Genomic DNA, 17410 nt, shown 5'->3' on the forward strand with positions numbered 1-17410 from the left:
AATGAAATCACTGTGCTGAATAGCTCTATTGTTTATAAGAAAGCAATGAAGAAAGAGAAATTGCATCATTCATAGTAATTACATACTTTGGAAATCAGGAAAAAATTCTAGTCTTAGTTACTTAAAGTTCAAAGTTTAAATTGGTGGATGGTTCTCACTCAATGTGTGTATGCTTTGTATGCATGAAAGTTTAATACCCACTAAGACAAAAACAAAAACTGTGCATATCTTCAAATTATTGCTAACGTTTATACAGATAAAGGGGCACACAAAAAGTGATACAGTTTCCAAATCACTATCTTTCAAAATTTCAGAATTTGTGTAATCTTTCACATGTTTTTTCAGAAACTCATTTGGTATTTTCTAATGTGGCCAGTTATGCACAATCATTCTAAAACATTTTTTAGGCTCACAGCTGAAAATTCAGACCTAGAAGCTGCACAACAACGCCAAGCAAAAGAGAATGAACAGCTTCCAAGAACCCCGGTAAGTGCACACTTGTGAAGTCCATTTTGTATTAATTCTGTGAGACTCAAAAGAAATTTTCCTGTGTCCAGCAGTGCCATATAACCACACTTTAGGAGATACAAATATTCTCCCTGTTCAAACATTTGATGTGTTCATATTGTTACTATTTGTTAGGAGTCATTAAGTATCAGTTAAATTCTCTGTCCATGTAGCAGTGCATTAGTAGTAGGTTCTCCACTAAGGATATCATCCATTTAGTCACAGGTTCTGGGCTCAGAAAAAGGTTCCAGGTTTGGGTGTGACATATAGAATGGGCCTTACATCCAATTAGAAAATGGTCAATTATTTTCAGGATATTCAAGAGTCTTATTTACCACCAGTTATGTCCTGCAATGCTAGTCAGTTGTAAGCAGCAGGGTTCACATCTGTGTTAGATTGCTGATTTCTTTTCTCCTCTAGCAGTATGCATTGCAGCTCCCTAGCACTATGAAGGCTAGATAGCTAGTGGGAACAATGGTTCCAGGTTATATTATTGATTTCAACATGTTATATTTCAACATGTAGGGTGACTTTTTTTTCATTCTTTTTATACACGGGTCTATGTATGTACCTTAGGAAGCTTCTATAGTATCAGGCTACCATACGACATTTTTGGAAGGTTTTAGTATTTGTTCTCCCTCTCTTTTTTAGTAATTAGTTTATTTATTCACATTTCAAATGTTATCCCCCTTCTTGGGACCCCCTCCACGAGCACCCCACTTCTGTATCCTCCCCTGTGCCTCTAAAAGTGTGCTCCCCCACCCACTCATTCATTCCTACTTCACCCTTCTTGCATCCCACTTCTCTAGGGCATCAAGCATCCACAGGAACAAGCCCATACCCTCACTATGAGGCCAGACAAGGCAATTCTGTAGCAGGGGCCATGGACTAGCCCTTGTATGCTCTTTGGTTGGTGGCTTAGTTCTTGGGAGCTCTGAGGTGTGCAATTAGTTGATAGTGATGTACATCCTATGGGGTTGCAATCCCCTTCAGCTTCTTCAGTCCTTCCCCTAATTCTTCCCATAGGGGACCCCAGGCTCAAGGCAATGGGTGTAAATATATGCATCTGTCTCAGTCAGATGCTAGTAGAGCATCTCAGAGTACACCTATGCCAGACTGCATGCACATCTTGTCATTATCAATACTGTTAGGGTTTGGTATCTGTGTATGAGATGGATGTAAAGTTGGGACTAAATCTGGATAGCCTTTCCTTCAGTCTCTGCTCCAGTTTTGTCTCTGCATTTTCTTTAGACAGGAACAATTCTGGGACAAAATTTTTGAGATGTGTGGATTGCCAAATCCCTCAGCTCAGGAACATGTCTATCTACTTGATGTGGTCTCTTCAGGTTCCATTTCCCCACTGATGGTCATTTTGACTAAAGACATCCCCATCATGTTCTGGGACCCTCTCACATCCCTGGTGCCTCTGATTTTCTATGAGAAATGAAAGAGAAAGGAGACAAGCATAGAGAGACTTGAGATAAGAAGTCAAGGCTAGTAGTGTGGATTGACTTGAAGCTCACATTTGCAGTCACTCAGTGCCAATTGTGAACAGGATACCCAAGTGGTGCTTAGTCTGCCAGAGAAAGGGATGGCTTCTGAGCTCACCAGCAGGTGCTATTAGGGGTGAGTTAGATTAGAACATGTCTTGTTGAATTGGATAAGGTCCCAAGAAGAGAGTAGGCAAAACCACTTTTTGCATGTCTTAAGGTTTCTATTGCGGGAACAGACACTATGACCATGGCAACACTTATAAAGGACAAAAGTTCTTTGGGACTATCTTACAGGTTCAGAGGTTCAGTCCAATACCAAGGCATGAAGCATGGTAGTGTTTAGGCAGGCATTTTGCTAAAGAAGGAGCTGAGAGTTCTCCATCTTGATCCAAAATCTGTCAGAAGACTGGCATCATCAGGGAGCTAGGAGAAAGCTATTTTCAGAAATGGGTGAAGCTTCAAAGCCCACTGCCACAGTGAGTCACTTCCTCCAACAAGGCCAATCTACTCCCAATAGGTCTTGCCTCTTAAGAGTGCCTCTCCCCAAGAAACAAGCATCTCCCAACCCCTACACTGTGAGTAAAGAAGATCCTCCCCAAAGTTCCTGGCAATGTCAGGGCTAGGGTGCTTTTGTGATGAGAAACGAGGGCTTGACCAGACCAGCAGAACCAGTTGGCACTCCAAGAGGGTCATAGGGTCTTTATCTCCAAGTAGCATAGGGATGGGAGTATGAATATTCTTTCTGCTGAGGAAGAGCAACTATCCATGTGTGTCTACAGATGATGGGAAAGGTAAGAACACAGCAAAACCAGGAGATGAGTTCTGCCAAGTGAGTGCCATAAGTCCTGGGAGGTTGAGGGTTGAAAGTGTGAGATCTCTGCTTATGATGTTTAGAGGCATTGAGTACTTCAGTATTGAGGGTAATGGTCTTGGAGACTTAGTAGGGTTGGGATAGCCAAGGAAGGAGCAATAATTAGGACCATTAATTATAATAGCAACAATGGTAAAGGTGGTCCTGAAGAAATAGGAGGGTTAGTGTACCCAAAGGAAGTAGGAGGGTTAGTGTACACAAAGGAAGATAGAATTCAGGCTCCTACTGGTCATGGAATAACTCTGCCAGTGACTCACAAGCTCTTTCCAGGGAATGACACTCACAGGTTAGAGTGGGGAGTGGAGTTTTTGCCTGGGAAGAACTATGGAGTCCTGGAACCACAGGTTAGAGTTCAAAGTGGGTGTGTGGACTCTGTTTGTGCAACTGGAATATGGTAATAGGATGGAATGTTACTGTGGCAAGCAAGGAAGATGGACACTTCTAATAGCAGAACCCTGGTGAGTCTTGAGGGAGAGAGGGTTAGAGTGTGAAGAGAGGGGGACTTCAACCTGGGAGGTGCTGTCAGAATCCTAGAATTAAGGTGTATAGTAGAGAATAGAGAAACATGGTGCCCTTTACTGAGGAAGAGCCAGAGGAAGAGTCCCAGAAAGAGGGCTACATTAGTGAGCTAGGAAAAAAACTTGCTGTGTTTAACAAACAAAAATTGTAAATTTATATTTCAGAAGATGTCATAATGAAAATCTCATATATCTGAGCTCTTCTGTAAAAGGTTATTACTGGGGGCCAAAGAGATGACTCAGTGTGTAAGAGCACTTGCTGCTCTTACACAAAACCTGGGTTCAGGTACCAGCATCCACACAGCACCGCCCAGTTTTTTGGAACTCCAGCTCTTTTGGGATCTGGTAACCTCTTCTCCTCAGGTCTGGCATTAGCTAGACCTGAGCCTACAGAACTACATCTTGCAAAACACCCATACACATAAGACAGTTGTAAAAACAATTATTTTGAAATCTCTATTCATAGGTATCAATTTCATAAAATATTTTCTAAAATTGTCTAAGCATATTATGCATGGTAAGTAATATTTCTAAGAAAGAAAAGTGGATCTCTACATTTAAATTTTTATTCATATATATTTTCCAAGTCTGAAGAGTTGTACCATTCATTGACACAGATTTTGGATGAAATGAAAAGGAAAACTATTGAACTAGACAAAGAAATAGCCAGGTAAGACATTCATTTGCCAAAGCACTCACCCATGATTAAAGAGTGATTTTACCAAAACCTAAATATAAATTTCTATCATATCTGCATGATTATAATAAAACAAGCAGATCTATTTTAAAATTCATATAAGAAACTGATAACATTAATTCAAATTTTGGAAGGCAAATATTATTTACTCATATCTGTGATGATTTTTACCACAATAAGTGACAGTGAAAGTGCTCTCTAATGTCAACTGTAATCTTCCTAATGTATTTTGGATTTGTATTTTGAAATATGTCTTTGTTCTTTCATTCTATATTTCAGCACATTAATACCTATATCTTGTTTGTGTGCTTATTATAAAAGATCAAAATTTACATGGGCAAATTGGGTTTTCTTTCACATTTAAATAGTCATGATATTTTATTCAGATAGACTCATGAAAAATATACTAATTTTCCATGTTCATAATCCAAATATGCATGAAATATAAACATGGTTCAACCTGATGAAGCTAAGGTAAAAACTTTAAGAAATATACATTTAGGTTTATATAAACTAAGTAACATACATGTGACTTATCTTCTATATAGGAATAGTTCCATGGTATCCAACAGAGCTCAAAATCCACAAGTATTAAATTTTCATGTAAAACAACTAACCTGTATCTTTTTTTATTTAAGATATCTATAAATTATACGTAATCACTAATTGTCCTGGTTGGTTTTGTAAATTTGACATAAACCAGACATACCTGAGAAAGGAGAATCACAATTGAGAAAATGCCTTTATGAAGATTTGCCTATAGAGAAGCTTGTGCAGATATTTTCTTCATTACTGTTGAGTGTGGGGTAATCAGATCATTGCAGATAGGTTCCACCACTGGCAGGTGATCCTGCGGTATAAGAGAAATCAGGTCACACAAAATATGAGCAGCAATCCCATAAGCAGCTTTCCTTTCTGGCCTCTGTGCTGCCTAGTCTTATGTCTAATTGACACAAGTTATAGTCATCTAAGAGAAGGGAGCCTCAACTGAGAATGACTCCAGAAGATCTAGTTGTAGGTAAGCTTGTAGGACATTTTTATAGTTAGTGATGGAAGTGGGAAGGCCTAGCTCCTTGTGGGTAGGGCTACTTCTGGGTCAGTGGTCCTGGGTTCTATTAGAATTCAGGCTGAACAAGCCAGTATGCAGCACCCTTCCATGGCCTCTGCACAAGTCCCTACCCCCAGGTTCCTGCTCAGCTTGAGTTTCTGTCCTGACTTCCTTCAATGATGAACAGTGATTTGGAAGTATAAAGTAGATTAACCCTTACCTTCCAAGATGTTTCAGTTCTGGTGTTTCATCACAGCAATAAGAGCCCTAACTGGATAACTAATATATCGCTCAATGACTATTATGCTCTGTTATTTTCGGAACATTGTCAAATGCCTGTTCATTCTTAGCACAGGAGAAGTCTTAGTTTACATCTTTTGGAGGTCCTGAATACAGAATCCACAGACATAGAGCAGATCTCTCTCTCTCTCTCTCTCTCTCTCTCTCTCTCTCTCTCTCTCTCTCTCTCCCTCCCTCAAGCCCTCTCTCTCTCCCTCCCTCAAGTCCTCTCTGTCTCCCTCCCTCTCTCTCTCCCTCCCTCCTTGCCCCTTTCTCTCCCTCTTCCTCTCTTGCTCCCTCCCTCCCTCCCTCCCTCCCCGTCTATGAATGAATATACAGAATGATAAATAACATGAAAAACTTTGGACTTGTATTTCTATTACCTGAAAAAAAATACAAAATTTCTCATAACTTTTGAGTCTCCTAAATAGCAGGCTCCTTTTGTTTTTATTTTAATTTTGATTTCTCTGAAGTATAACTAATAATTTCCTGTGATTTAACATTATGCATACAATATTGTGTCTTCTGCATTTTGTGAAAACTGTACTAAGAAAACTCCACTATCTGGTCTCTAGATTTCTTCTTAAAAACTTGTATTAGTTACTCACCTGGTGCTAAGATAAAATACAATGACCAAAGACAACTTCAGGAATAAACGGTGTATATTTCCAGAGGGACAGAGTCCACAATAGCTAGGAAAGCAGAGCATGACTTCAGAAAGAGGAGGCTGGCTGACCACAGTTCCATACATTCATAGCAGGTAGACAGAGAAAGGGACTAGGATGTGGGGTAAGTGTATAAATCATGCCCTCCTCGATGGTCTACTTCCTTCAAAAAGCCTCTGCCTCCTGAAGTTTCTGCAACCTGACTAAGCAGCACCAGTAACTGGAGCCCAAGTGTTCAAACACTTCTTCAAACTACCATAGATATTTTCAAGTCTTTCCTGTATTTCTAGATTTGACCACCTATATCTTAAAGCACTGCCTGGACTCTCTTCTTTCCCCAGTTATCCCTAAAAGACATTTTTTTGTCATCATTCTAAATTTTAATTTGTTTATTGGAACTTAACCAAGGTGCTTACATACTTGGTTCCACTATGTGGAATGCATTGTTTTTATTTATATGTGTTTGTGTGTCTTGGATGTATGTATTCATTTGTGTGTATGTGTGATCTGAGCCTCCTCCCCATCCAGCATTAGACAAGAAAATGTTCGTGCAGTCATGTCTACATAAAGGTATGATAGATACATTTTCTCAGTAAAGTTTCGCTCTTGTCAAATGAAACTTGCTTCTGTCAACTTGATAAAAGTGAACAGCACCAACAAAAACAAAACAAGACAACAACAAAATTAACCAACAGAATATTGGTATCTAATTTCAGTTCCTAGCATTCACCTTCAAGTAGCATCTAACTGCCTATAACTCAGCTTCTGAAATTTCAGTGTTTCTGACCAATGAGGCCACTTGCATTCCCGCGAACATATTTACACACAGACGCACACATACACAGTCAAATCAAAAAGAAAATAATAAGTAAATGATTAATTTGATATATGAAAATATAATACATGATATTTATTACAATTCTACTTATGATTCCTATATTAATACTTTATTTACCCTTTATATTTCTACATTTTTATTTTAAAATTCAGGTTTCAATCTCATAATATTTTAAAGTAGTCACAGAATCATATTTATGAGAATGGTTCATAAACATAAATTTTTCTTTCATATGATAAAACATATTACCTACATAAAATATAGTAAATGTTTATAATTTAAAAATTCCAGTTATTAGCCAGGCATATTCTCATATCTATAATCCAAACACTTGTGAAGTAGTCTGGAGGATCGAGTGTTCAAAAACAGATTGCCTCAAAAAACAATACAAATACACATGAACACAGACACATACAATAATAATAATACCTTACTTGTTTTACATATTTTTCAAGGTTTGAGAATCTGTGCACAATGATGGAGGAAGACTCAGATGCACATAAAAATGGAGAGTTTTCAGATTCCAGAGCTTCAAGTACAACTCTCTGTGAAAATATGGTGTTTAAACTAAGAGAGGAGGTACATTTAAATTAATTTGGGATAAAAAAATCATCTAATTTAGTACAATGTAAATATAAAGAGTTTGGAAATTTTTGAAAACTTGAGGTCATATTAAAAAAAACAACTGTCCCTTTAGATTGAAAATGTGTCCTATTTGTGTCTTAAAATTTCTATGCTGTTCTAAACCCATTTGGTATGCATGCTCCTGCCCAAACTTGAGTCACAGGAACCAAGTTCCAGACTCTATAAGTCCAGAAACAACAATTTTTGTGCATATTCCTCCTTCTATTGAAAAAATATGGTTCAGTCTGGATTTTATTGATCATGACTCATGAAATAATTTTTAAACTCATATGAAGACATCATTGTGTATACCTCTAAATTTCAGAGATTTGATTCATCAAAGATAAATAATTTTTCAAATATAGTTGGAATCAATAAGTTTCAAAAGTAGTTTTTATGACATGGAAAAAAATTTCAGTCTAGAAGGAGATGAGATGGACTTTTCCACAGAATCAAGGAGAAGTAAACTTTAGGAATCTTGGAAAAGAGAAAATAAATCCAATTTTCTCAAATTAAATATAAGCTTGTATTTTCTTCATTTCTTGGAAGGGATATATACTCTAGCTTTATTTTTCTTATTTAACTACTTTTTTTCCATTTCAAATGAGTTTTCCAGTTAAATTGCCTTTTATTATCTGTGAGGAAGAAATAAATGCTTGTTCTTAAAATTGAATGTATATTTTATGTTGTCAAAATTAATTTTCAATTAATTTTTGTAATTAGTTGTTTTTATTTAATTTATTAATTTAATAGTACTAGTAATTAGTAAATTGATTTATTCAACTTTTAAGTTCATGTATAGGAAAATATACTTCAAACTTTACTCATCCACCACCCAGCCTTAGTTTCACTTCTATATGCTTGCTGCCTTTTTCTAATCCACATGTCACCTGACAGTACCTTCCACTATCTTATGAAACAGAATATTGTTATATAATTTAACAAAAAGGTCTATAATACTTCATGTTGTTTTATGTACCTTCATTTGGTAGGGTTTTTCATGCATAAACCAGAATAAACCGATTATAAAAAAAAAAAAAACCTAAAGAAATGCCTGTTTTAAGAAACACAATGATTTGACAGTCATACCAAATTAGCTAAAAGACAGATAAGAACATCACTTACGTACCTGATAATTAATGCTTAGGGAGTTTTCCTGATCTGATTGGGAAAACAGTTTATAGGTTTTCTCTCTCTCTTTCTCTCTCTCTTTCTCTGTCTGTCTCTGTCTCTGTCTCTGTCTCTGTCTCTGTCTCTGTCTCTGTCTCTCTGTCTCTCTGTCTCTGTCTCTCTCTCTCTGTTGTTTGTTTTATTTGGTTGGATTTTTTTTAGATTTAATGTTATCAATAATTCATTAATGTAATGAATGAAGGTGTGAATTTGCAAACCATGTGTAAAGTCTGGGTTCATGCTGAAATTGCTGAAATTCATGATGAATTCAATTGAATTCATGCTGAAATTGCTATTGGTGGTGTGCTATTTTTTTCTGCCTGCTGCATGACTAGACAATATTAATTGTTTTCACTCAGCTTGAAAGTATGGAAACAAAACTACAACAAGCACAATCCCACTGGAAATGCCTGAACGATGAAAATAATGACCTGCAGCAGAAGTCAGCAGAGATGGCAGCACCCCAGGAGAAGTGTGAGATGCTAGAGCACAAAGTACAACAGCATGAAGAGAAAATACTCAGCCTAAAAACCCATATGGACCAGAACATGGTAGAGCTCAGTGAGGTAGAAAAGCACAGAAAAGCCATTGAAAGGCAACACAGGTGTCAAGTAATAGAAGAAATAAACAAAGCGAATCGATTATTACAGGTGAATACAGTCATCTGTCATGTGCTGTAATTAACTCCACCTCAAATTTCATTTTCAATGTATTGTGTTTATGATTGTATGTGTTTCTTCTGTGTTTCATGGCAACTTCTGTTGTAGATTTTTGGAAAAAGAAACGATCCACTTTTATTGATAATCATCTTAGATTTGTCTATTAGCGCAAAAAGAATTCATCTTTCAGAATTCCTGTTTTCAATAGGGAATCATGTGATCTTTGAGATTACTTGAAAAATTGTGAGAAAGAAAATAATTGTGATGTGGATATGACAATGAACTTCAGTTGTTTATACGTTCCATGCTTTACTATAAAATTGTACTATATTATTAATTTTGGAATTATTATATGGATACGTCAGGGATGAGGATGTAGTGCTATGGTTGGATAGCTCTCTGTCATCCACAAGTCCCTGGGTTCAGTCTACAGCACCACAGGAAGAATTCTTTAAAAAATTCTGCTTAAATGCACTTGATGTTGTTGAATAGTATTTGAACTCCTACCCCTTTCTCTTTCACTTAAAATATTCTTTGCCTTGTAGATTGAAATGTAAAGAAAATTACACAATAATTTGTTGGATAGTTATGTTTCAAATAAGTGTTTCCTTTATTTAGAATAAATACAGTGATATTTGTAATTTAAACAGAATTTTCTTTTATTTGAAGTCATTTGGTTTGATCTTGGTAATTTCAAATATGCATACTGGGTATTTTGATCAAACCAACCACTCTTCCTAAACCCTTTGAACCCTCCTTGGATGTCCTATTTTAAAATGTGTCTTTATAATGTTCTTTAGGAAGTGGCTGCCTATGACCAACAGAAAGAGCATGAAAGACAGGAGTATATCTTGTCAATGGAGTGCAGAAATACTGATATTAAGGCTGAGATGGTGGACATACAATCTAATACAATTTCTTTGAAAAAAGAACTGAAACTACAGAAAAAACTCTGTACAGCTGAACTGAAAAATGAAGAATTGTTAAAATATGAACTTGAAAAGTAAGTCAGAGCAGTAAGTCTAGAAGCCTAGAAAGCCAGTGGATTGAATTTAAACTGTATTCTGTAGTGAAATGACTCACGTGCTTATTAGGATCTGAAAGAATATTATCTTCCAGAAATAATATCCTTAATGTACTTCCCATTAAAACACTTGTGTAGGACAGGCAGCATTCCCCAACTGCAGGGCTAAGTTCAATGAAACTTTCTTTCCCTTTAATAATAGTATAAGCTTGGGATAGCATTGGAAATTTAAATGAAATAAATACCCAATAAAAAATTAATAGTATAAGCTAACTTGAGGTGTGGACATTCAGCTAAGTACATATGCACATTGCTAATTTCCAGTTCCTAATTCATACAGCTGTAATTTTGGGATTCTTCGCATCAATGTTTACTAAAGTAGAAGTGATTAAAGGAAGGTTATCATAGAAACACAAAGGATGTAGCACACACCACAAAGTCTATTATTCTGGCTCTTGGGATGTTATCTCTCTGTAATAGGCAATTTGTGTGTTACATGGAAGAAATCTGGAGGCAAACTGTACATTAAAACTTCCCTACTTTACATAAGGAACTACACTTGCCTTTGACCTTAAGGACTACTGCAGGCATGAAGAGAAGCATAGTTTACAAAAGGGCTAATGAAAATTGTGCATTCAGTATGGAAGGGAGGGCTGCATGAATGGCAAAAGATCAGGCCCCACATCTAGTAACTCAATGAAGATCTTAAGGACTACTGGTCTCAGTGGGTAGACTTAATTAATTTTGTGATCACTGACTCCGTTATTGAGTTCTCCCTAAATCTTGTTGCTCATAACATCTCCAAGCAACTATAAAAGGTATGGAGAGTGGGAAGTAATGATTGAAAATATTTGAGGGATAGTTACGTATTCCTAACCTGACTCACCAAATACATGCAGTAAAAGGTTTCAATTTGCCATTTAATTGTATATTTGAAGTAGATGTGGTTTACAAATTTATGCATATTTAAATGCCTATGACTCTGAAGCAAATTAATGTATAAACCAACTCAACATTTCTTAACTTGTTACACTTTAAATACAGTGGCATCCAGAAGTTTATAAGTACAACCCTTCTAGAAGGCAGTAGAGTTGCTTATAAAGTCATGCCTCTTTGCTTAACTTGTCAACCTCTCTAAAGTTTTTTTAAATTGCCATACTTTAGGCCACATGCTAAGTAGTTGGTCAGTACAAAGAACAATAAATGCCATTTGTATAGTTTTTAAAAATCATATTGCTTTGTTTAGGCTTTTAAAATTTACTATTTAATTTCTCAACTTTCACCCCGTTCACCGCTGCCCTCCTGGTCACCCCTTTCCACAATCATTCCTTCTTCCCCCACTCCCCTTGACTTATGAGTGGGTGGGGACAATCTGGCTTTCCCCCAACATGAAAGTTTAAGGTTCTGCAGGGCTATGTGCTTCCCCTCCCACTGGGGCCAGACAAGCTGCCCAGCTAGATGAACTTATCGCATGTACAGACAACAGCTTTTGGGATAGCCCCCACTCTACTTGTTCAGGACTTACATAAAGACCAAGGTGCACTTCTGCTACATATGTGTAGGGAGGCCCAGGCTGGTTGATGGTTCAGTCTCTGAGATCCCCGACGGTGTCCACCTTAGCTGAATTGTTGGTATTCCTATCCCCTCATGAGCTGCAATCATTCCTCTCATTCTTTCTTAAGAGGCCCCAAGCTGCATCCACTATTTGGCTGAAAGTGTGTGCATCTGTGTCAGTTGGCTGTTGGGGCCTTTAAAAGGACAGCCATGCTAGATTCTAGCCTGCAAGCATAACAGAGTATCATCAATAGTGTCAGGGATAGGTACTTGCCTAAGAGATGGGTTTCAGGTTGGGTTGGTTATTGGTTGGCTGTTCTCTCAATCTCTGCTCCATCAGATTTTTGCATCCGAAGTTGAGTGGGTGGGTTGGTGTCCTATTGCCAAACTGGAGACCCTGCCTGGCCACAGGAGGAAGCCTTCTAAGGCTTTATATCCTCAATGCTGTGAGTCACTGCTAAGGACACCCCCATTGATTCTTGGGCTCCTCCCCTATCTTTCCCCCCCTCTCTGTCTTTCTTGGAGATCAATTCTATCTCCCCTCTCTCCAGTAATTTGCAGATTTCCATTAATTCTTATGGCAATCCTGACATCCCCCTGTGACCCTCCACACTCCTGAACACACCAACCCCGACTCTTGTTCTATTATCCTCTCTCACCCAGTTTCCTCCCTCCATCTGCCTTCCACCTCTATTCCATTCTCCCTTCCAAGTGAGACTCAAGCATCCTTGTTTGTGCCCTCCTTCTGTCTAGTCTCCTTGGGTTCATAGAATGCAATATGAATGTCATTTATTTATGGCTATTAAACAATTATGAGTTAATACATACTGTTCATGTCCATTTGAGATTGGGTTACCTCACTCAGGATGACAGTCTCAATTTTGCCTGCAAAATTAAAGATGTCTTTGTTTTTCATGGTTGAATAGTATTTCATTGTTTAGATGTACCACATTTTTCTTTTATCCCTTCTTAAGTGAGGAACATCCAGGTTGTTTCCAGTTTCTAGATATTACAAATAAAACTGGTATGAACATAGCTGAGCAAATGTCTTTGTGGAATGGTGGAACATGTTTGGGTATATGCCTAGAAGTGGCAAATTTGGGTCTTGAGGTAGATGGATTCTCAGTTTTCAGATAACCTACCAAATTGATTTCCAAAGTGGTTGTGCCAGTTTGCAACCCCACTCTTGCCAGCATGTGGTATCTCTTGAGTTTTTTAACCTTAGCCATTCTGAAAGGTGTAAGATGGAGTCTTAGAGTTGTTTAGATTTGCCTTTCGCTGATGACAAAAGACTTTGAACATTTCTTTAAGTGCTTCTCAGTCAATTTGAGATTACTCCATTGAGAATTTGCTGCTTAGATCTGTACTCCATTGTTTTAAATTTGATTACTTGTGTTGTTGGGGCTTTTGTTTTGTTTTTGTTTTTGTATTTTGTATTTTGTTTTTTTGATTTTTGTCTTTTTGAGCCAGAGTTTCTTTGTGTAGCCCTGGCTGTCCTGGAACTCACTCTGTAGACCAGGATGGCCTCAATCTCCAAAATCCACCTGCCTCTGCCTCCCAAGTGCTGGGATTAAAGGCATGCACCTCCACTGGACAGCTCTGTGTCTAGTATTATATTGGCTGAAAGTATTTTGTATTCCAAAATAAATTTAAAGCACTCTCTTCCATAGAGATCCCCAAAATTATTTTTTTGTAAAAAGAAAAAAGGAATACTTTTGACTCCAATTCATACGTCAAAGTATAGGTCACTAAATTATCCTTCAAATTGTTTTTATTGTTGTTTTTTTTTTGCTAGATTTGTTTGGTAGATTCTACTTGGTAGATTTTTTTTCATTCATTAGTGTGAAGTGCCTTTCACTGACTCTCTGATTAATTTTTGTTGAAAGTTTATTTTATTATATATTATAATGGATACTCCAGCTTGCATTTTAGATATGTTTGCTTTTAAGGCTTTGTTCCAGCCCTTTACTCAGAGGTAATAGCTGCCTTTATCTCTGAGATTTGTTTCTTGTACGCAGCAGAATGGTAGATCTCTTTTTGAATCACTTCTTTAGCCTCTGTTTTCTTATTGGGGCAATGAGTCCATTGATGTTGAGAGATACTTTTTACCACTTATTGTTATTTCCTGTTATATTGATGGTGGTGCTGTTAGTGTTTGTGTAGTTGTATAGGCTTCCCTTGTTTTTTCTGGCATGTAATTATTTATTTTCTGTGTGTTCTTGAATGTATTTATCCTCCTTGCTTTAGAGGTTTTCTTCTTGTATTTTCTATGGGACTGGATTTGTGGATAACTATTGTTTGAATTTGAATTTGTCTTCAAATATCTTGTTTCCTCTGTCTATGGTGATTGAGAGTTTTGCTGGGGAGAATAGTCTATGTAGGCTTTTTTGAGACATTGTAAGGTACCTGACCAAGCCCTTCTACAGCTTTTAGAGTGTCTCTTGAGAAGTTTTAGTGTGAATCTGATAGGTCTGGGTCTTGCACGTGAGAACCTTCCTCTTTTTCTATTGCTCCTTTTCTTAGGTTAGGTCTTTTAATGGTATCCCAGATTTCCAGGATGATTTGTGTCAGGAAATTTTTTGATTTAACATTTTCTTTGACTGATTTCTTTCTTTCTTTTTGTTAGATTTAATTTTACTTGTAATTCATTTTTTCCACTCTATATTCCATTCCCAGCCCCTCCCCATCCACCCTCTGACTGCTCCACATCACACACCTCCTCCCCACCCCACCCCATCTCCATGTGGATAACCCCATTCCCCAGCTCATCTGACCTCTATACTCTTGGGGGCATCCAGTCTCTTGAGGGTTCGATGCATCATATGTGAATGAACACATCACCAAAAGTCCTCTAGTCTATGTGTGTTGAGGGCCTCATATCAGTTGGTGTATGCTGTCTGATTGGTGGTCCAGTGTTTGAAAGATCTCATGGGTCCAGATTAATTAAGACTGCTGGTCCTCCTACAGAATTGCCCTTCTCCTCAGCTTCTTTTAGCCTTCCCTAATTCAACAACAGGGGCCAGCTGCTTATGTCCATTGGTTGACTGCAAATATCTGCAGCTGACTCTTTCAGCTGCTTGCTGGGTCTTTCACAGGGCAGTCGTGACAGATCTATTTTTGTGAGTATTCTATAGCCTCAGTAAAAGGGTCAGGCCTTGGGACCGCTATTTGAGCTGAATCACACTTTGGGCCTGTTGCTGGAACTTCTTTTGCTCTGGCTCCTCTCCATTTCCATCCCTGCTACTCTTTCAGACAGAGACCTTTAGGGGTCAGAGGTGTGAATGTGGGATGGGATTTATTTCTTCTAATTGTATTTTCTATGTCTGAGATTCTTTCTTCCATCTCCTGTATTCTGTTGGTTCTGTTTTTAATCCGTTGTTCCTCTTCTCTTCGCTAGGTTTTCTGCCTCCAGGATTCCAACAGTTTGTGTTTTCCTTATATCTCCACATTCAGATCTTTCAGAATTTTATTTATTTCTTTCACCTGTCTAGTTGTATTTCCCTGTATATTTTTAAAGGATTTTTTTGTTGTTGTGGTTTTTTCATCTTTAAAGACCTCCACTTATTGGGTTGTATTTTCATATATTTCTTTATGGTATTTATTCATTTCCTATATAAAGGCCTCTACCATTTCTGTAAGATTGAATCAAAGGTAATTTTCTTGTCCTTCAGTTGTGGTAAGCTATCCAGTGCTTGCTGTAGAAGGGTATCTGTGCTCTCAAGGTGTCATATTGGCCTGGCTTTTGTTAATTATGTTCTTTTGATGGCTGCTATCCATTAGTATGACTTTGTTCTCTTGATGTATCTTTTATAGTAGGTATTGGGGGGCTTAAACTCAGTAGTCCTGGTATGTTAGGCCTCTGATTGATATTCTTCAATTGTATGGTTCCAGATCTGCAGGTCTGTGTGGTTAAGTAGCTGCAGATCTATTGAAGGTGTACAGAGAGAATGGGGGAGTAATGGAGGTTCCCCTGGGATAACAGGCTGCTCAAAGCAGCTGAGCTTACTCCAGCAGATTCAGAAAGCAGGGGAGATGAATGGGAGAAAGGAATCTTACCTGTATGGTTGAGGCTCAGCAGATACGAAGGAGGTGGGCAGACAGGTGGCAGGAGAATGGAGGTCCAGCTGGGATATGAGTCTGCTCAGGCAGTTTAGACATACTCTTTGTCCTATTGATTTTTGCTTGTATGTGTGGTTTCTGACTTTGTGAATGTGTGTGTGTATGCTTCTTGGTCTGCTGTGTTGCTTGCCTTTCACAAAGAAATAGAAGGAAAAGGCATGGAGTTGGGTCTGTAGGGAGGGGATAAGACCTTGGAAAATTTGAGGGTGGTTAAAATTAGGACCAGATTTCAATGCTTTTCAATAAAAATAAAAATGTGTAACATATATCATTGTTAGACACTGAAATTATAAATAGTATAAACATGTTAAGTTTTCTAAAACTTTCTGTACATCTGTGATAACTAAAATGACTTATTCAATGTGATACCAATATAATAAAAAAGTATATGACTGATGGGAAAAACAAATCACCTTTGAATTGTTTGAACTAATTACACAAATTTAAACTTGAATTCATTATGGTGGGTATTCTCTGAAATATTTTTACTGATAAAAGATTGTGTAAAGGGAAATCCCACTTCTTCTTAAAGCAATTGTTAAAATATAATTTGGGGAGCCATTTAGGAAACGTATGAGACATGGCATATTTTCCTCTGCAGTGTTTCCAGCATTCAGCTGAAGACACAGCCCACCAACTTCTGGGCTGTCACTGAGAAAAGGACGACCAGACCTTCAGAAATCCACACTGACCACACATCTCCCTCAGTGAGAACTTGTGACAGGGGTCTTCAAAGTGATCTTGGATTCGACAGAGCAGGAACACATGTTGAGGACGACAATTTAAGTCCATTTTCGAGGAGGAAAGCTTGGTGGGATAGCTTAACAAGGTTAGTTCTGGTTTTGCCTCTCTACAGTGTTTCAGGTTTCTGATAGTATTCTATTTTAAATTTGATGAACCACTGAATTGGATAGGTGACTCAAAAATTCTCATTTTGCAGACTTGCCCCTTTGTTAGCCTGAGTCAGTAATTAAAACAAAATTGGAATATTTTACATTTGTTTCCAAGTGGCATCTGAATTAGATTTTTAGAGTTTGTTGAGAAGACAGGGTGGGGAGAGGTTCTTGCCACCATTTAACAACAATGGTTGCTCCATGGACCCCGGGTCATTTGAGGAGTGAATCTCTTCAGTGTTGCCCTCTCTATACAACAGAGGAGGTGTGACATGCACCTTTAGATAAGTCAAAGTATATTTTAATCACATGCATTTTTAACTTTAGGTGACACTATATTGTCTGGACCCTAAGGTTCTAGTGGTTTTATGAACAATTTCTTGGGTTAATATCTATCACTTTTAGTTATTTATTAAAATTAAACTCTTTCTTTTTTTTTTTTGATCATAGA

The 17410-nt window shown here is 37.6% G+C and overlaps 1 protein-coding gene across 1 annotated transcript in view; it reads left to right on the forward strand.

Moving 5' to 3' along the window:
* LOC147005967 (uncharacterized) overlaps window positions 1–17410 on the forward strand; it is a 59193-nt gene that overhangs the window by 36412 nt on the left and 5371 nt on the right. Inside the window, exons 8-13 of the mRNA XM_085831203.1 lie at window positions 408–486; window positions 3977–4059; window positions 7372–7495; window positions 9070–9360; window positions 10170–10372; window positions 16668–16895. Of these exons, the coding sequence (XP_085687329.1) occupies window positions 408–486; window positions 3977–4059; window positions 7372–7495; window positions 9070–9360; window positions 10170–10372; window positions 16668–16895 (1008 nt within the window). The remainder of the gene's footprint in view (window positions 1–407; window positions 487–3976; window positions 4060–7371; window positions 7496–9069; window positions 9361–10169; window positions 10373–16667; window positions 16896–17410) is intronic.

Source organism: Mus caroli, unplaced genomic scaffold (genome assembly GCF_978045245.1).
Source record: "Mus caroli unplaced genomic scaffold, Mus_caroli_1 scaffold_2, whole genome shotgun sequence".
Taxonomy (NCBI): Eukaryota; Metazoa; Chordata; class Mammalia; order Rodentia; family Muridae; genus Mus; species Mus caroli.